The sequence below is a fragment of the Aphelocoma coerulescens genome, chromosome 5 (assembly GCF_041296385.1).
Source record: "Aphelocoma coerulescens isolate FSJ_1873_10779 chromosome 5, UR_Acoe_1.0, whole genome shotgun sequence".
Lineage (NCBI taxonomy): Eukaryota > Metazoa > Chordata > Aves > Passeriformes > Corvidae > Aphelocoma > Aphelocoma coerulescens.
This window is the reverse complement of record NC_091019.1, coordinates 26,742,514-26,762,928: the sequence shown is the minus strand read 5'-3', so window position 1 is coordinate 26,762,928 and position 20,415 is coordinate 26,742,514. Positions and strand designations below refer to the sequence as shown.

General features: G+C 47.1%; 1 protein-coding gene across 4 annotated transcripts in view; it reads right to left on the bottom strand.

The window, feature by feature from the left end:
* Positions 1–10,634, bottom strand: part of PRDM11 (PR/SET domain 11) — a 46,397-nt gene extending 35,763 nt beyond the window's left edge. The window contains exon 1 of one of the 4 annotated variants that reach the window (XM_069017195.1): positions 8,877–10,634. In XM_069017195.1, the coding sequence (XP_068873296.1) occupies positions 8,877–9,101 (225 nt within the window). In that variant the 5' untranslated portion in view covers positions 9,102–10,634. The remainder of the gene's footprint in view (positions 1–8,876) is intronic. The other 3 variants (XM_069017196.1, XM_069017197.1, XM_069017198.1) reach the window with 3 other exon arrangements.
* Between the last annotated feature and the right edge of the window lie 9,781 nt (positions 10,635–20,415).

Here is a 20,415-nt window from a genome sequence, read left to right as displayed (position 1 = left end):
TTTATTAGTGTGCTAGTACTGTCCTTTAGCTTAGAGTATCCTTCATCCTCCTTACTGTTTATACTGCCACTTCAGTTTATTTATTGGATGCTGGCTCTCTATCAATCACTACCCTCACTTCCTAAGCCACTTATATTTTATTGATATTCTCTGGCATTAGATATTAACTGGGTTCTCACACTCTGAGTTAACTGCCTTTTATATGTAAATATATATCATATATAGAGAGCTCTCTTTAAACCAATGGTAATGTTCTCAAAGAACAAAATCAGATCTTTTCAAGAAGTACAAGACACTTTTCATGACACCAATCTTCAGGCATAAATAATTTTATATTTACCCAGGATTGGTGTCATGCTATCCAGCCTGTATTTTTCTGGGCCACCCACTTGGCAATTTTCAAAACTGTCCCAACACAAGCACTCATTCAGTCTCCTGCATTTGCTGTGATCCACCAAGGCTGATTAAAAGTGAACATGAGAAGCTAGAGACCTCCTCTCATTCATCTAATGCTCACTATATTTCAAGGGAATGTGCTTTTTTCCTCAGCATAGCTGCCAGCAAAACTCTGCTCACCGACAGGACCCCATGCTACACAGCTCCCATGTGGGTCCCTGGATCCCTGCTTGCAGCACTCAACTTCTGGATATCCTTCCCTTGCTGCTGGCCTGGATGTCAGCCACAACGGCAGTCAAGGGCACACAGCTCAACAAAGGGAAGCAGAGATGTGAATTTACTGCCCAAATGACCTTTTACTCTCATTCATGGACAGACAAAAAAGCTGGAGTGAGGAAGTGTTTGGTAGGCACACTACAGGCTGGGCCACTGTCACATTCCTGCTCTTCTGCTGTGTTGGGAGAGGGAAAAGACACTAGAGTGCCTTTAATGTTTTATAAGGCACGTGCAGGAAATTCAAGACGCCCTGGTCAGGTCCTGCCAGCTTCACTGTGCACCTGGGACCCTGCCACATAGCACTGAGCACCTGCCTGCCACCCCCATTGCCCACAGTGAGGTCACATGCACCCAGAAGACGCCTGCACCTGTGCAGGCTGGTCAGCCTAAAAGTTTTTGTGGATGAGCAACACTAGTGATTCATGTATTTGAACAATGATGGAGGTAAAAAGGGAAAGGGAAGGGAAGGCGTGGGGGTGGCCAGGAAGCAAACCCCAGACACTAGTTTCTAAATAGCAGATGTGGCTATTCTGGCTAGCAAACTTCCACTTTAATTTCTAACCCACAGAGATGGGAAATGATTCATGAAAAATCAACAGGATAAAATTAGCTGGAAGGCAGAGAGATAATTCATGCAACTCAACTGTCATGGGCTGAAGTGCCAGCACTACCAGCACTGCCTGGCATTTCAGCCTCCAGTGCCCTTCAGTGACTGGCACTTGGCCAGCAATCAGCTCTACATATATTTCCTTAGTGTCAAAATTAGCCCCTCTGAAAGCACATCCACCTTCTAACAAGACGGCCTTTCACTCAACACTTTTCCAGAAGTTCCAGCTTTTCCTTTCTTTAAAAAAGAAAGATTACCTGCAGTATGGTGTCTTTCTGTTCCACTGGTGAATGTTTAGTGGTGTCAGAAGACCAAACTGGATGGACAGGCTTGCAGGCACATCTGTGAGCCACAGCCAAGCTATGCACTAAAATCAAACTGCCCCACCGAGTCAGAAAACTCAGCGCATTTTGCCAGAGCTCCCTTTTCCTGCACAAAGCCAACGACACACTCAACAACAAAAATCAAGTGCTGGTCCGCCTAAACATACATCAATGATTTTTTGTAAGACTGCTGCTAAATTCTGTCAGGAATCACAAAACAAGATTTCACTCTTGATACAGTCACATGATAGAAAATTTTTTGATCAGACTTGTATTACTTACAAATCGCAACCCAAAGCTCTTTATCCCAAAGGCAGATGGGAAACTTCCACTCCTCCAAGATACCTCTGGACTTCCAGAAGGCACCTGGTTATTGAACAATACCCATTCCCACCACCCAACTCAAAAGCTTCAGGAATCAAATGTAAAATTGTAAAGCCTCTGGAGTACCAATACCTCTAGGCAGGCAGTCTCAGGTGCTGGGGAATTCCTATTCCATTGGGACCTATGGGTACAGATGTAAAATAAAGCTAACATCTTGCTTTGGCACCATTTATCAAGTTGGTGCCTGTTTCTGTGGAAGGATGTTACAGGACAGTTCCTCTACGCTTGTTACAGTGGTTTCACTCTGCTTGGACTTCAGGACACGGCAGGCAGTTCCTTTCTTTTTACTTGTTCAGCAAAGAGGAAAGGAGTATGTGAGAGAAAATGAGAAGGTAGGAGCAGATCTTACTTTCACTTGTTCCCAAAATTCTGACAAACTAGCTCAGTCCTTTAAAAGCACTAACAAACACAGCAGGCAAAATGAGAACACATCAACTGTTCCACAAAATGCAGAGGAAGCAAAAGCAAGAGCAGTATTTATTTCTCCTCATTTGTACCCTCTTGCAGGCCATTAGGAAGATAAGATCTCACAGCACAACAGACATTATTCAGAGCTGGTAAATCTGTCTACAGGTTAGGGACTCATGTTACATGGCTTGGATGAGTAGTGGTTGAGCATGGGTCACACCGACCCCCTTTTCCTTGGGGCAGGCAGCAATCCAGATACTCCCAGCGTCGGATCTGCCAAGAAACCAGATATCCGTGTGCTGAATTCACCACCACCACAATTTGATCTGCACATTCCCTTCCATACAGAGAGAGGGGTGTTCAGACCCTGTATATCCTAACACAGCTAACTAGAAAAAGCTTTCCAGCAGGGGCCAAGCACTTCTGGTCCATACGTGCAACCTCAAGTGCGTCCTCTACATAAAGGTATTGGGTTGCACAGAAATACCTCGTCCTTTTCACTATGGACATTTTTAAAACGTTGATTAGCAGAAGCATGGAAAGAGCCCAAGAACTCATTCAATCCCAGTCCAAAAAGCAGAGGGAGCATGTCAGAGTGACTTCACATGTGCAAGTCACTAAGGGACTACAAATGTTCACCAACTATCCTAGAAGAATTCAAAAGCAACATCTCTACACCTGACTAGGAATGAGACCTGGTTAAAAAAAACACCCAGCCAATCACCAGTTAACTCCATTACACCTAGAAAGGCTATGTTAGCATCTGATTTAGTCGGTGCTAGCTCTCAACACATCCAGGAGATGCAATCAGTGGATCCACAGTTCTGGAGGTACCACCTCTGCAACAGCAATGCAGCATTAGTTGGTGGGACTTTGCACTAAGGGTCAGGCACCTCTACACCCACACAGCGGCCCTTCACTACTTGAGGTAGAATTTTCAAGGAACTAAGCAACTTACAAACGTACCATACATAAGAATGTTCTCTTTGCAATCACAAAGGGAAGAGAAAATCAGCAATTTAAAAGCATTTATTCTTCAAAATCAGCAATTCAAAAGCATCTACTCTTCTTCATCTATTAGTTTAAAAGATTGAACTAATTTGATCTTTGAAAAGATAACCGGCAAGCCTAGGTGTGAAAAATGACAACTATAGAACATATTCTACTGTTCATGAAAGTATGTTTCTGTGTCATCAGTATTGATTTTTTCTTCAGCCAGTTTCCAAGTGTTTTCAGTAATTTCCCCTGAATGGATAAAAAGAATGGACTCTGCAAACTGTGGCGTATTTAGCATTCTCATTAGTGTTTCCAAGCAAGGAGTCTCCAATTCAAAGAAAGCAGCAGACCACATGAAGTACTCCAGCAGCATCAGAAGAAAAGAAATTTACAAACCCAAACAACAGCAAACCTCCTTGGTATACACTGACATAAGGAAGTCAGGGTTATACAAATGAAAGGTGTAGAGGAACATACTGGGAGTGGAAAGGTAGTTCCAGTCAAACTTAGGACATCTTCCAAGGAAGATGCTGTGAACACTTAGTTTGAGTCCGCAGTTGAAAGACCACATTTAACTCCACCCAGCATATTATGGTGCAGTTTATATGATACATTTTCAAAATAAAGCTTCATTGTACGAAAAACAGAATGTACTGGAAAATATTTCATATTATCAGCCTGCAAATGACTGATGGTCCTGACCAATATCAGCTCCAATTAGCAGCCTTCAACACTCTGAAACATTCTGAAAGGGTGTTAGTCGGGGACCATTGCAGCTGTGCACCCCAGGTGCCCTGATCCATAGTCAGGAGCCTGGAGCCAGTGCTCTGCAGCCCACAGAGATGACCTGGCTTAGGGACCAGCACAGGATGCTCAGTGCCTCAGCTCCCCAGTGCGCAAGGCAGGAGCTCTGCTGGCTCTCAGGGAAGCTAATTACAGCAACCCTAGAGCTGCCACGTGAGATAATCCCCCACATCACCTCCCATGAACTTTTACCACCCTGACCTTATACATCTCCCCCACTACCCACAGCCAGGTTTCCACGGGCAGGAAGCTGACAGCAGCACAGGCAGCAAGGTGAGTGCTGGCAGTGGCAGCTCCAGTAGGGCTTGATGCCAAGGCTTTAGAACAGCAGTCCCTCCTCCAGGGCAAGTCACTACAGGCAAAGGAAAACTAGCCTTGCTGAAAAGCCAAATCCTAAGGAAGAGAGAAGAAAGGGGTCAGAGAAAGAAGCCATTTATCAGAGCATGCTCAAATTGGACAACTTGGCTTATGACTGACCCTTCTGATGGGCCCCTTACTGACGGATGTCCATGAGCAAAGGATTGCACTGAAACAGTTCTGCAGTACACATTACTGATTGACTGCTGGAGGCTGCCAGTTTCTGCAGTTTAACCTTAAATTATACGTATAATGCTTTTACCTTCTGACTGCAGAGAAACTGTTCTGAGCCTGAGTACTGCCGGGGTACTGCCTCCCAGCCTTGCAGAGAGAAGCGGCCTTTCAGCAACAGCTAGGAAGGATACAAGCTATCCTGCCCCCATAAACGGAGCAATGACCAAGAAACACAATAGCAAAGCTTTAAGTGGCAATATTTTTAATTGCTTGACTGTCTTTCTGCAGAAACATATGTTCTTGAACTTTTGTGAAGAGCTTGGGATGGAAGTTGGAAAAATGCCTGTGCTAGTACCACCTTCACTTCCAGCTGAACTTCAAAGCCTATGTGCTGAGGACAGTGACCAACTTCTAAAAAAGCACATGGAAAATGTGATTCTAGTTCCCAAGTCAAAATTTACTCCTTCATCTCTGCTTTTTTGCTCTCAATTCTCTCAGTCTTTTCTATCACTATTGTCCCTCATGTGGTGGGCATTATAAAGAAAAACTTCTCTAACATGTGATACTTGTGTTGCCTTCCTCATCATCTTCTCCATCCACCTCGGCTGCTCCCACCTTTGAAAGATGCCACAGGACTGCTCTGTTTCCCATTGCTCTTTGGCTTCTTGTACCTGCAAAATTCTTCTCTTTCCAAAGCACTTTTCCCTCATCTTCTTTCCAAAGATGCCATACAGAGCAACACAAACCTCTCACCCTGTCCTCTGCTTTTCTTAGGGTGGTTGAACTTGCTACTGGAATCCACTTGCACAGACAAGTTTAACTAGCAGGAATTCCTGAAAAGCCACATTTTACTATGTAGCTTTAGAAGGAACATGGCTCTAGAGGCTTTATTTAAAAACACCTTTGGTAGCAGAGAAGAGGTCACGGGGAGAACAGAAAACCCTGTGAAATTAAAGCCTTCTTTACTCCTCTGCTGCAGAGGGGTCACTGCACGAGGAGGCATTAAAACTGTCTGCAGCTGCACAAGAGCTCTGGTCCAAGAAACTTCACCCACTACAAGACAGCCTCAGGCAGGAGCGCTGTACAGACGCGCTTACAATGAGAAACGCCACAAGCATGAGAAGGGGTGAAACGTGAAGCAGCAAAGCCAGCATCCCACAGCAGGGCTGCCCAGTTGCAGACCAGCAGGAACTCTGCCACTTGCTCAATGCCAGCGGATATTGCACGTGCTGATTCCCCTTCATCGGCCACGCCTGTGCCTCAAGGAGCTCTCAGCCCCGGGGTCTGAAGGGTCTCTGCTCAGGTGAGAGAACAGATCAGACAACTCAGCACTGACACAGGGAGATACATCAAGCAAACCCTGATGCGCATCCAGCTGACTCCAGATTTCTTGAAAGGCCAGAAAGCTGCAATGCAAACTGAGGAATACAAGTGATGTTTGCTTGTTTTGGCTTTACTTAGGAAAACCACAGGTCTCAGGTACACATTCCCAGTGCAGATGAGGCATCAGAAGTTCCCACCTGCACTCACTCCACTGGGAACAACAGTCATTACTTCTCACGGGTACCCAGTCTTAGCAGCTTATTTCTTTGTTCTGAAGGTCTCCAAGTTAACCTAGAGTATTATTATTTGATTATCAAACAAAAAACAAGCCCAAACCATTTTGTCTTTGGGAATACATTTAGTTTCTCTGTGCAAATTTTCACATCCATGTACCACCGGATTGGCAATAATGATTTTAAATATGCTACACCAAAATGTCACAAATACTAGGCAGCACTTTAAGAGCTCTGGGAAGGGTTAGTAGCACATATAGATGAACCAGCAAGAGACAGGCCCTACTAACAGCAACATTAAGAATAAAGAGCTAGGTAAAAGCATGCACTTCTCCTGCATAAATGGACATGGGGAAAAATATCCCTTAAAACCCCACAGTTCTGCTTGGGAATTAACCAGCATGAGAAAGGAGTTACTAAAGGAAAAAAGAATATTAAAAAAACCACAGAAGGATAAAGTGTACACAGTACTCTCTATAAAAAGACCGAAGACCTCTGTTGCCTGGGCTGGTATTTCTCCTCAACATACACAGATTCCTGACTCAGAGCGGCAACTTCCACTCTGCACACTGCCCGTGTCCTCCTGATCACAAAGCCAGCCTGCTGCAGTGCAGGACCCTTCCTGCTTCAGGCTCCTCATGCAGTGCTCACAACATTTACACTGGTTCTACCAATTTCAAGCAGCTCCCTCACTGCCCAGCAAGGAATACGAGCAACAAGCTGCCCCCATCCCATCCCATCCCAATAAGATGGACCTTGCACCAGTTCATGAAAAATCAGGTTTCAAAGAAGTCCTTGTTTTTGCCCTCATTCTTTAAAATCAGGTATTACCTTCACAATAATCCTCTCCTTTACTTGTTAAAAAAGTGCAAGTAATTGCTATCAGTGACCAATAAGGCTCACAATGAGGATCCCCCATAAACTGCCCCAGAAAGCACCATGCTTCATGCATGGTCCACAAAGATGCTAGAGGAACAACGTATCCCAAAACCAGAGAGCTCTGCACCAAAGCCAGCACTGAGTCAGGAGCCTGAGGACCTCCTTCATGCTCCACAAACAGCTGAAAGTAGCTGCAGCCTTTGACTTGACTACTGGGCAGGAGGGAACGACGACTTCCCCTGGTCCTGCTACTCCATGCTGCAGAGAGATCGGTCGATTCAGCATCTAGCCAAGAGCCAGGGCAAACTTGGGCATCTCCCACAGCTACCCCAAATCCTCCCCAGTAAGTGATTCCAGCAGCCAACCCCTCCTTTGCTAACACAGTCCTTGGCCACACCAATAGCCCTGACACTTTAACTCTTTGCAGGTGGCATGTGTTTTAAGAACCCCACATCACTCAGCCCTGTGCTAAACTACTCCTTCTAGAGCAGGAGCACCTTTGGTCCAAGCATTCCTTGCAAGAAGCAAACACTCATCATCTCAATACTTTTGTTTCTGATTGCAGCTCGCACTTGAAAAGCAAAAGCAACAGTGTCCTCATCAGGCATGCTTGTCTGTTGTTGGGTTTATACACAATTCATTAGAAAGTCAGGAGACTCATTTCCCTTTCCACTTTCACTGCTTATAATTTTGGTGATTAGACAAACGGAAATTTAGGGGACATGAAGCCCAACCCAGGCTGCGAGCTTGTGCTTCGCCAGTCTCAGAGGGAGTTAAACCTTGCTGGCAGGACCGGATCCAAGGGGCTGCTGGATATCTGGGGCTGGGACTCCTTTGCTGCCTAACAAACCTCTGCACACACCTGCAGTGCTGGAAAACAATCCTATCTTACGGTTAGGTAGGTATTTTTTTAACTGGTTCTGCCAGTTCTCCTCCCACTAATGAGAGGCATTAATCACAGGAAAAAGAGGAAGCAACATTGAGCCAACAGTTTTGCCCACGGGCCAGTTTTTTTTTTTTTAGGGATCTGAAAGAGGACTCTGGAGGCATCTTCCATTTCCCTCTGAAATACGACAAGTGATATCGGACCATTTGCAAAGAAGTTTGAGAAGTTTTGCAACTAAAAAAAACCCACCCCAAACCCACAGAGGGGAAAAGGCCCCAGAATATGCAGCTGGAGTTTTCTGCGCGAGTTGAGAGAGCATCCCGGCTGCGCGGCGCAAAGGCAACTCTGCCCTGGCGCCGTGCACGGGGCGCGGGCGCTGCCGCAGGCTGGGTGCCCGCTGCCGCGGTGTCCCCGCGTCCCGCGGGGTTCCCGGGTGCCGCCGCCCCGGGAGCGCCCCGCCCCCGCGTTCCAAAGCGGCGCGCGCCCGCCCGCCCCCGCCGCCCATTGGCCGCCGGCCGCGTCAGTCGCCGGCCCCGCTGGCGGCCGCGGGCGGGGCGGGGGGGCCGGGCGGGCGCAGCCGCGGCGCGGGCGGGTGCGGCGCGGCGGGAGCGGCGGGGACGGGCCGGGCCCCGCGCAGCCCGCCCCGAGGGGGGAAAGCGGGGCGGGAGGGGGGGGAGGGGGCGATACCTGCGCCCGCGGGTCTCCGCCGCCGTCCCGCTCGCTGCGGGCACACCCCGGCCGGACCTCCCCCCCGGGCTGGGACGGGCTCCCCCCCCCGCGCTCCGCAGCCATTTTCGTGGCTACCTTGGCTACCAGCGAGGCTGACTCACCTCGGCACTGCGGGCGCGGGGAGCCCGCCTCGGCGTCGGGGGGCCCGCTCCGCCCGGGAGGGGCGGGGGGAGCCCAGCTGGCTGCGCCCTCCCACCCCGCCGGCCCCGCTGGCTAGTCCCAGGCGAGGACGGGTCCCGGGGCCGGGCCGGGCTCGGCGGAGGCGGCAGCGGCGGCTCCCTCCCTCCCGGCCGTGACCACCATCTTATTAGCACAGGAAATGACATGGAGAACGGAAGAGAGGGGCGTTCGGGGGCCGAGCCCGGGGACCCCCCGAACCGGGGGGAGGCGCCGCCGGCCCGCCCGGCCCGGCCCGGCCCGGCCCGCCGAGGCTCTCCGGAGGCCGCGGCATTCCTGCTTTTCTTCCAAATACCCGCGGTGGGAAAAGAGGAGGGGAAAAAAATAATAAAAAAACAAACCCCAAAAGCCGCATAGAGCGGGGGGGGGAACCACCAAAAACCAAGCGCAGAAGAAGCCGAGCAAGCCCAAACCGCCCGCGGTTCCCACCTCTTGCTCCGGAGCCTGCGAGTTCCGCGCGGAGCCGCCGGCGATCAGACCCCGCGGCCGGCCGGGGGCTCGGGGGGGCTCTGGAGGACAAAACCCGCCCGGACGGCCCGCGGGCACCGCAAGGGGGGAGCCGCCGACCGAGGGGGCCCGTCCCGGAGGAGCCGCCGGGCTCCCCCCGGGCGCTGCCGCGGCCACCACCTGCCGCCGCCCGGCAGCCGCCGCGGCGCTCCGCGGAGCGGGACCCGGCCGTCCGCCCGCGCCCTCGGGGCCGCCCGCCTCCGGGGCACGGCGGCCAGACGTGACCCCCGCCCGCGGCCGTGCCCCGGGGCTCCCCCGCCGGCCAGGACCAGGGGCGGAGTTGCCCCGGGGCGGGCGCCTGTCCCACCGGCAGCACCCCGCGCCTCTGCCCGCCCGTCGGGAACCTCATGCTCTTCGGGAAAAAAGTGAATGAGAAGACGCGGCGTCTCCCTGGCGCTCGGACCTTGATCATATTTCAAATTACCCCCCAAAAAAGTAACCCACCCAACAGCAACAGTAACAACAAACCCTACCCTCCAGCTCTGTGCAGAAATTGTGAGCAACATGACGGATGACAAAAAGTAGGCACAATTTAATAAACAGAGGAAGCATGTCTCACCAATAAAACAAATTCTAAATAAAACCATCTGCAAGCATTAAATTTGAAACAATGCAAACTCTTCAGCTGCTTTGCCAAAAGAGGCACAACGGGGGGTAAAGAGAGGGATGGATAAATAGCCACAATTTTCCAGTTCCTTCGGTTGACAATGGACTTGTATGCAAGCACGGCTGTGGTGACAATGTGCCGGCTTGGATTCTTGGAACTACTTGCCTTTTTCTGTAGCCCTGAGAAACAGCGTTTTCTGCAGTCCTGAGAAATAAATTCTTTCTTGATACTCTCCACCCTGAAGTGCCTACTATACAAAGTTGGTGTAAAGAATAGAAAAATTGAGTGAGGACAAAAAGTAAAAAAGTACATAGCCCAAGCAAAACCAAGACCTGCTTCTGCCATCCTTGAGCTGCTTCCACTGCTCTCACTGAGCCTTGTGGGGTGGCAGAACTTCAGGGTTAGGTCTTAATGTATCACTTAATTTAAATTGCCTGGCAAAACAAGGAAGGTAATCAACTCGGGTTCAAAACAAGCTCACTTTGCAAAAGCAGCCAGTGTGGGACAGATGAGTATTCAGAAGTTCAAGTGAGTATCAGTCATCAGATCTCCAGCTGTAGTTTGCTTTTTGGTCCCCATTTCTAACCTCTGGGGAGAGGATTCCTTCTGAAAGGAAAAGCGTGCGGTGTCATTTTACCCCTTCCAGTAATTGCAGATAGATGGACTTTGAGGCACTTGCACTTGCCTTGGAAAGACCATAAGCTGTCAGCACCTTCAGACTCCTCAGAAATATTAGAGATCCTAATAGAGCTGCCCTAGTTTGCAGTTTCTGTCTGTGTGCTGAAATGTGTGAGAACACTCAACTGGCAATAAGTGCAACAATGGGTTTGTAAATATGATTGATGAATGAACTAAGAGAAAAAATAATAATTAAAAAACCAATAAAAATCATGTGAGTAATACAAATGCACACTGAATGCCAGGCTAATTTGGAGTAATAGTTTAGTTGTAGCTATTGTAGACAAAGGCTGCAAGAGGAGGCTCAAAGGGAGGCATAACGCTTTTATTTATAAAGAAAATTAAATATGTAAGTACAATATAAATAACAGCTATTATGTCTTCTTGTAAACACATGCATGCTAATTTATTGAGAGGGAGTTGCCTTGTCTTAATGTGTGCCAGTTGCCTTTATATGTTTAATAGTCAAGGATGTTGGGTTTGTGTGGCAAGGTTTGGGTAGTGGGGAGGCCGCAGGGGTGTCTTATGTGAGAGGCTATCAGAAGCTTCCCCAATGTCCAAGAGAGCCAACTCCAGACAGATCCAAGACAGACTCACTACTGGCCAAGGCCGAGCCCATCGACAACTGTGGAAGCACCACTGTAGCAACACATTTAAAAAGGAAAGGAAAAACTGCAGCAGCAATTGCAGCCAGAGACAGGAGTGAGATCATATGAGAGAAACAGGTCTCCAGGCACCACGGTCCGTTGAAGAAGGAGGGGAGGAGGTGTTCCAGGTGCCAGAGCAGGGATTTCCTGTCAGCCGGTGGAGAATACCATGGTGAGGCCAGGTGTGCCCCTTCGGCCCATGGTGGTCCATGGTGTAGACGGTATCTACCTTTACCCTCTGCAGGACCCCAACCCAGAGCAGGTGGATACTCAAGTCAGGCTGTGACCCTTTGGGAAGCCCACACTGGAAGCAGGCTCCTGGCAAGGCCTGGGGACCCGTGGAGAGAAGAGCCCACACGGGAGCAGGTTTGTTGGCAGGACTTGTGACCCTGCAGGGGACCTGCACAAGAGCAGTTTGTGAAGAACTTGAGCCTGTGGGAGGCAGAAGCAGGGGAAGAGTGTGAGGAATCCACCCCCTAAGGAGGAAGGAGCAGAAGAGAAAATGTGTGATGAACTGACCACAGCCCCCATTCCCTGTCCCCCTGCACTTCTGGAGGGGAGGAATTAAAAAACTCAGGAGTAATATTCAGCCCAGGAAGAAGGGAGGGGTGGGGGAAGGTGTTTTAATATTTAGTTTTTATTTCCCATGGTGCTTCTCTGATTTGATTGGTAATAAGCTAATTTTCCCAAGTTAGGTCAGTTTTGCCCTTGACAGTAATTGGTGAGTCATCTTTCCTTGTCTCATTTCAGCCCATGAGCTTTTTAGTAGTTGTATTCTCTCTCCACTATCTAGTTGGGGAGGGGAGTGATAGAGCTGCTCTGGTGGACACCTGGTGTTCAGCCAAGGTCAACCCATCACATCAGGAGATAAAATCCCCACAAAGAAGATTTTGTATCTTTTCTATCTAGAAGCAAATTATGGAAGGAAGACAGTGCAAATGTGTACTCCTTCTGCAAAAATGTTACCTTTGGGGCTTGAAAAGGCTTCCCTTCTTCAACAAACTGTCTCCTCACTTATTAAGAAGACATAGGATTAAATTTTTTAATGAGTACATTCAGCCCCCACTCCACCAACCACAGCAAATCTCCTCTGTCTGCAGGCTCTCAGAATAAAACTTTACAGATGGCAACATCACTTCAGAATGACTGTCTGATTAGGTGTTGACAGAATGACTGTCTAATTAGGTGTTGACTTTCCAGTATTATACTGTCAAATCTGTTCCTCCATGAAATGCTGGATATTCTCCTGCAGAGGCAAAAAGGTTCTTCTGCTGACACTGAACTTTTAGCCAATGGTATAAAAAATAATGCTTGCAAAAGTGGATAAAACTGAATCAAGCTTGTCAAAAACCACACTTAAATGGTCTTCAGAGCACAAAGTGCTGGGAGTTGGCAGGTACATCTTTCAGCTGCAAAGACTGACCCCTGCACCAGAAGAGTCTGGATGTATTTTGTGGAATGAGCTTACCTAAAAATACCCAGTGGCTCAGGCACAAACTGCAAAGAGGATGGAAGTCAGGACATGTGCTGGAGGTGGGGTGCTGGGGGATACCTGGCTGTCTTCAACAGGGCACCTAAGGAAAGGTAGAAAAGCATTTGGGTTCTTCTGCAAGCTGTAGCACACAGCAGCAGCCTTGACATTACTGAGTATTCTCTCGTTTAAGATTGTCAGCATCCTATGTAATCACATCAATACAAAGAGGCTGGCATCTGCTTCCCAAGCTCCAAGAAACTGGCTGCTTGGGGCCAAACTTCATCTTCCTCCAGGAAAGGTCACTCGGTTGCAAGCAGAAAGGAAAATCCTACTGCTATTATGCAGGCAACATTTCTCCTGCAAACAGAAAAGATTCAAATTTGCAGGACCATGGTGCTGATGCTCTCACTCAGTGTGTCATTAGCTGTTAAACATCTTTTAGCATTAAAAACTCTGGTAATAAGCCACACCAAAATCAAGGACCTTTCTCTTCCACATTGATAGGTTGTTGGATAGTGAAGGGAATACAAACTTTTCCCTTTGAAAATCTGAAAATGGCCCACAAAAGAAAAGGAAATTACATGGCTGAGAAGGAAATTCAGCCAGAAACCCATAGTTACAAATTACTGTAGCAGGGTGGGAGAGGCTCCGAATGAGGTGTGGGGGATGAGCTCTTTGAAGAGCACGTAACTGTGCAGAGCTGCAGCTTGTGTTTTTACTTCTGCTGTACAATAGAAGCAGCGATGACCTTCACCCAGCAGTGCTGGCTGTTTTTCCTCATCATGCTATATGAGTCTTCCACTGTTACTGGTAGAAGAATAGGAATCCTTTAGCAATACAGTGCTCTCCTTGAAGTTATGGGTTTCACTGGATTAAGCCTAATGAACCATTCTCCATGGAGACAGATGAATATTGCTGAGTTCAACTGGTAAGCAAGGAACTTCTGGATGCAACCTTCTACCCTTTGCTCTCTTCTCCAGGCTTGGTGGTTGTGCTACTGCCTCAAGGGCTGAGCCTGCCCAGACTGTGGCCACAGCAGCTCTAATGCTAACAAGAGAGCAGGAAAAGGCAATGTTAGGGACAATGCAGAGGGAGGGATGATCCTGCCCGGGGTTTAGAATAGTGTATGGAGTCCTTCCTGGCAATGCTGTAGAGCTGTACAGGGAATTGAGGGTATGGCCTGATGGTACAGATGCCATGATGACAGCAGGTAGGTAGAGCCACTCCAGCAGTCACAGTCCCTCAGACTGCTCACTCTGAGCTGGATGCCTAACCCAGCAATTGCCAACATCAGCAAAAGGAGGTGGTGGTGGGACCGTGCTGTTGGGGAAGAGGGGGAAAGCCAGACCTTTCCCTTGGCAGCAGCAAGCCAGGGAATCAGCCTTGGCATCTGCACCTCCGAGGCAGTGCTGTCTTTAGGATTTCCTGCTCTGTGGTGAGTGGGTGCTGCCATGGCTGCCCAGCCCTGGCTGTGCTGACAAGGCTGTTCATAGGCCCTGAGCTGGGGAAGAAGGCTGAACTGGGTTAAAAATAATCCACCAAAAAAAGAAGAAAGCTGCTTGATTATCGTAGTATTGGTCCATGCACGTGGATTGCCTTTTACCCAGATTGGTGCCCATACCTCGGGCTGCAGGGATGGCAGCAGGAATGAGCAGTCAGACTGTAGCCAGAAACACAGAACTTTAATCCCTTGCCCAAGACCAGTCCTGAAATCTTTTGGACTAGAGGAGGCACATATAAAACCTTTCTCAAACACTAGGATCTGAGAATTTGTGCTGGTATGTTTTTAATGAATAACCAGAACTGCTTTTCCATATGAAATGGTCTCTCTGTAGTTGGCCCAAAGACTGGAAAGCAAGGAATGTCTCTGCTCACAAGCACTTCAAAACTCGGTGGTTTGTTTCTAGGCATCCGTCACATGTTTTGGCAGTCCATAGGAATGTGCACTTCTGTATATCACAAGCAGCCACCCTGGCTTGAGCCAAATAACTTGTGCTTAACTATAAAGCTGTCTTTAAGACAGACACTGAGTTCTGAAGTGCAGAAATCAAGAGATAAAGAATTTCTTTCCCATTGTCCTCACTCTCCTCATTATAAACATGGGCTTGGATTCCCTGTATGAATTTGGCAGCATCCATCTTCTAGAAACTGGTTCTTTTTATGCTTTTCTTTATGCTTAGATAAATTCTTGATATCTTCTCCCAAGGAAAATATTATCTATGCTGTCATCTAGTCAATTCAAAATATTTCTTTCTGAGTAAGTTAACAAATTTGTCTCTTTAAATTTCTCAATAAAAGATATTTTTACCAGTCCTATATTGTTTTCCTGTTTTTCCTGTGAACTACACTCAATTTTTCAACATCCCTTTTAAAACATGGTTGTCTGAACTGCCCCTGGCAATATAGGATCCATTTAACCCAAAATACACATATATATCTATATAAAAATATCTTTACAGCTATGCTTTCAGGATCACCACGTATATCGTTGTGTAGGGACACTACAAGTTTCCCATGAAACTGTCCTTTTACCCTTTCAAGTGCTGCTGTTACCCAGAAGCTGTTCCATCAGTCCTTGGGAATGGCCTGTGCCTGCAGCACCATGCATGGCACTGCCCACAAAATCCCTTTCTGGGAATGGGCCCTGTTTCTGACACGAAGCACTCTCAGATCAGATAGCATACCAGCTTCTCTTCCCTCGTTTGCTCATGTTGATCTCACCTGTGAATTTTATAATCAGTAATTTTATATTTAACTCTCTGGTATAATACTGAGTAGGTTAGGTGTAAATACTTCTTAGAAAGTCTGTTCATTACCAGTTTATCTCTTGCAGTAGCTGGAGACAGATTTCCTGAGCAGGGGACATAATTTGAAAGAGGTTGTCACTTCAGTCTTGCAGTTGACTCTGACTCTGCATTTTGATATTCTACCCACTCTTCTTACCAGGGAGTTGCAGCTACACCCTTTTGCTCTTGGGAAGGCTGGGGTAGGCTCTCATGAAGCTTCTGCATTACAAGAGGATGGCCCTTGTCAGACATCTCTTCCAGTTCAACTTTAAGACAGCCATATGGAATGCCTCCTGCACACATCATTTATTACTATTTCGTTTTACTGGGAGCGCAGGAGTGTTGCTGTTCCAGAAATGCTAACACAGTATGTTGCAGACAATCTGTGCAACAGTTCCCCACTAGCTGATGTTGTCCTTAGCAGGCTATTTTGTAAAATAAGTCAACACAAATGCTCGACCAGAGCAGAGAGCTCCAAAGCAAATAATTCCAGCAGATTTTCACAGGCAGAGCCTCCGCCATTCACTGTTGCACCGGCATATTATGTTACAGGCACTACATCATGAGAACATGATCTATAAATCTCAGGATTGTCTCCTCCAAATTAGAGACATGTAGATCAAATTTAACTCTGAATTAAAATTTTAAAGTAACTAAATTAATCTACATCAAATAAATACTTCCATGTGGTTTTGAAATCCTAGAGGAAAAAAAAAAAAAAATTTTATACCAAGTAAATTGTTGCTTGTTCTGTTGCAGTTCAAACCATTTCATGTTGTTCTAATGCATCAGAGTCTAAAAATTATTGTGACTGGGAGCTAATAATAAACAAAAAGTAAAATGATTGTCCAGATCTTCTGGTCCGTAAGGAGAAAAAACTCTGCAGTCTGCCAGGTCTCCTGCCTAATCCCTTAAGGATTAAGGTGTGTTAAGTGTGTTAAATCAAGAACCCCTTTTTTGTGTGTGTGTTCTGCATTTGATTAGCACTCGGGTAATCTTATAGTCTCTACGTCTTCCATTAATACACGTAATAAAAGGACTAATACAAGTGACAACAATGACCATGACGCAGGGTAGTTTCAAAGCCAACACATTACTTTATTAAAAGCATGAATATCAAAAGTCTTCAAGGTGAAGAAATACATCAAAAAAGGCCCACTGAGCTGAAAACAGTGTTTCCATGGGTATAACTTGCACGGATAAGAGATTTCAAAAAATAAAAAACTTTTTTTTTTTTAATGAAGAAAGATTATTTTCTCATTTGCTCTGCCTTCTCCTTTTTATGATGAAATCTTTTACGTGGAGGTGAAGTACCATGTGTTTGCCTAGTGAAAGCTTTAGCTTCCCCCAAAGGGTGATTGCTACTTTCCCTAAGCTTAGCTTAAGTTAAAAGGCCATTTAGTTATTACAAAGTGTCAAAAGTGTTTCTAAGAACAAGTTCAATAAAAATGCATACAAACTAAAAAGGAAATCAGTAAAAGCTCTGGATTTTGCTCTTCTGCTGTCTGAAGATTAAAAGAGATCCAACACTTTAAAAAATTTCACCGAAATGGATTTTTTAATTTTGATCAGTTGTAAGAACATCTGGGCAAAGGAATGCTTTAAAACATGGGGTAGATTCCACGGATTTTCCTCCTAAGAATGTTTTCATTTTAGATTTTCACTAACAGTTTCCTCCGGACTTGTTGGAATATCATTCGTGTCATGATCCCTTCCAGTACGAGGAAAAAGTAAGTTGGAGGGTGTTTTTCTCCCTCAATTTCCTTTGTGAACGAGTCAGTACATTGTGTACGGTCCCTTTGCCGGGGTGGTTTATATGGGCAGATAGGCACCTTCTCCTGTCGTGCGGGTCTTCCAGACTTTACAGGCGAGCTGAGAGGATGCCCAAGCCGCCCCGCAAACCCCGGCAGGTTTGAAGTCTCTATTGGCTTCAAATCACGTTGCTGCCCGCTGAGAAGGAGCCGGGGCACGCTCGCCGTGCCGTGCGCGGCGGCGGACCCGCGATGGGCCGGCTCCGCCCTGGCCGACCCGCGCTCGGCCGCTCTCCTTCAGGGCAGCCCCGGGGCGGGCTCCAGCCCCGCCGCAGCTCGCCCCGGCGCTCCGAGTCCTTGCCCGTGGGTTCCCCAGCTGACCCTGCTGTCCCCGGGGCGGGATGGATGTTCAGCCGCCCGGCTGCCGCTCCCCGCCCTCTGCCGGGCGGCCCGGGGGCTCCGCCACCCGGCCGCCTCCGGGGCTGGGAGACAAACGCGGCATGTCTGAGCAAACAGGCTGCTCAGACAAGCTGCGGATGCCCCATCCCTGGAAGTGTTCAAGGGCAGGTTGAATGTGACTCTAAGCAAGCTGGTGTAGGGGAAGGTATCCCCGCCCATGGCAGTGGGATTGGAACTAGATGATCTTTAAGGTCTTTTCCCACCCCAGCCATTCTATGATTCTATGAAAATTAGCCATTCATTTTTACACGACCTAGAGTAAAAACAATTTTGTTTTGGGCTGCTACAGAAATTTAAATGCCAATTCCCTCTAGGCCACTCAGTTGCCATCACTACCAATAAACAAAGCATAAAGGAGGTAATGAAGTGTTAGAAGATGAGTCCACTCACTTTATGCTCCATTAGGAACACATTAAATGTTTGCCAAATAATAAAAACCCCCAATATTTTAAACAAAACTGATTTTCTTCAGGTTTCCTGAAACTGATCTTTCTTCAGCTTTCATGGAGACTCTGCAGGCAGAACAGAAGCTTAAGAGTGGGAATCTTACAGGGCTTTCCATGGAGCTCCTTCTTCATGTGAAACACAGCAAGTAAATTGTACTATTCTCCCCACAAAGCACAGCATTGTTTCTTTTGCCTTTGACAAATCAGTAAGTGCAAATTGATTTCTGAATAGAGCTGTGTCTCTAAATGTGAAATTTTCCATATTTTTCATATCAAAGCTCATTTTTGAGGAAGATAGCTCCCTGATGATCCAAACCAAGGCAGAGCAAGATGGAATTGTTGGGAAGGTATTTTTGGATTGGAACAGCCTGTATCAGAGAGAGAACAGTGTAGAGCGAAGGAGTGGGGAAAGAAAAGTCCTGACAGGAAGGTGTGGGGTGTGGAAATACAAGTATCTCATCTCATCCCACAGTAATGCTGAATGCCATGAAACCCCTGTCCACCCAGCACTGCCAATCTCTCAAACAACCTCAAAGTCTTCTGGATGGCAGTGTCAGAGCTCCAACTCTCCACATGGGCATATGGGTCATGTTAATACAGCATTAACCTTTTGTACATAACCAAAGCAACCCAAAATCACTTCTCTTTTTAAGTTCAGAGGATCATAGAATCATATAAAGATCATCTGGCAAAAGCATGACCTAGACAAGATGGTCCAGCACCCTGTCTCCCCAAAATTTTAATTTGTTCAATATTGAGGAATCCAACACTTCCCTGGGGAGATTATTCCAGTGGCTGGTTGTTCTCATTGTTAAAAATTTGTCCTCTTGTGTCCAGTCAGAACTTTTCCAGGAGTAACTTGTACTATTACCCCTCATCTTTACCATGTGACTCCTTGTAAAAAGGCAGTCTCCAACCTTTTTGTAGCCACCCTTTAAATATTGGAACATGGTGATAAACTCTCTCCTAAGCCTTATATTCTCAAGGCTGAACAAACCCAATTCTCTCAGCCTTTCCTTACATGGCAAGCTTCCCAGTCCTTTGATCATCTTCATGGTCCTTCTCTGGACCCTCTCCAGCCTGTCCACATCTTTTTTGCATAGTGGGGACCAAAACTGAAGACAGTATTCCAGGTGTGGCCTGGCAGCCACTGAGTAGTGTGGGATGATTTCTTTACCTCTGCTTGTGATGCCCTTGCTGATGCAGCCTAGCATCCCACTGGTTTCTATGTCACATCATCACATTGCTCACCTGCATTGAGCTTGTTGTCCCCCAGGATGCCAGGTCCTTTTCCACAGACCCCAGGTAGATCTCAGCCTGTGCTGTATTCCAGGATTACGTTTTCCCAGGTGCAAGACCTTACACTTGTCTTTGCTCAAGTTGATTTATTCTCTACTCTTCTTCTGCTTTTAACTGGCTCTGTGCAAGAGCTGCTCAGAAGGTTTGGGTTTCTCCATGATGCAGTCACAGCACTACAGATGGTGCCAAGTGGAGGCTCCTGAGCTGGGCTGGAGCTGGCTTACTCGAGCAATGGAAACAGCCTGTGGCAATGCAGATCTCAGAGTGCACCACTGCATGGCTATCAGGACTAACACTAGCTAATTATTTTGAAGTTATTTCCAGTATCTTTATACTACAACACAGTCACTTCTATGCCATCTTTCTCTATGCTATGTGAACATCTGTTATGATTTCTCATGTACCACAGCCTCTGAAGTGGTCATTCTGGTTTTAAAAACAGGAGAATACACACTGTATTACATCAGACATATGGTGCCAGTATATACCAGGCCTGTGCTGTTTTGCAGTTTAAGTTGCATGGGTTATTTGTTCACTTTTTACTACTGGAAGTGAGTTTTAGGAGACCTCTCTACCCGTGGGAATATAGATTCATTATGTACTTGGCTTTTATTCTCCACTTCACTGGTTTCGTTCTTTGCTGTCCAGAGCTCTGTTATGGCACTGTTTCTCCAGCAAGGGGCGTGGAAGATCTTTAGCTGAAGCCTGAAGCTACTTCACTGGGGCCTGCTAGGTTCTTGGCAAAACTATTTCTTCAAGTCCAGAGATGGCATGTTTCTGTGCATCTCTGAGCCACCTAGGAGGACTAA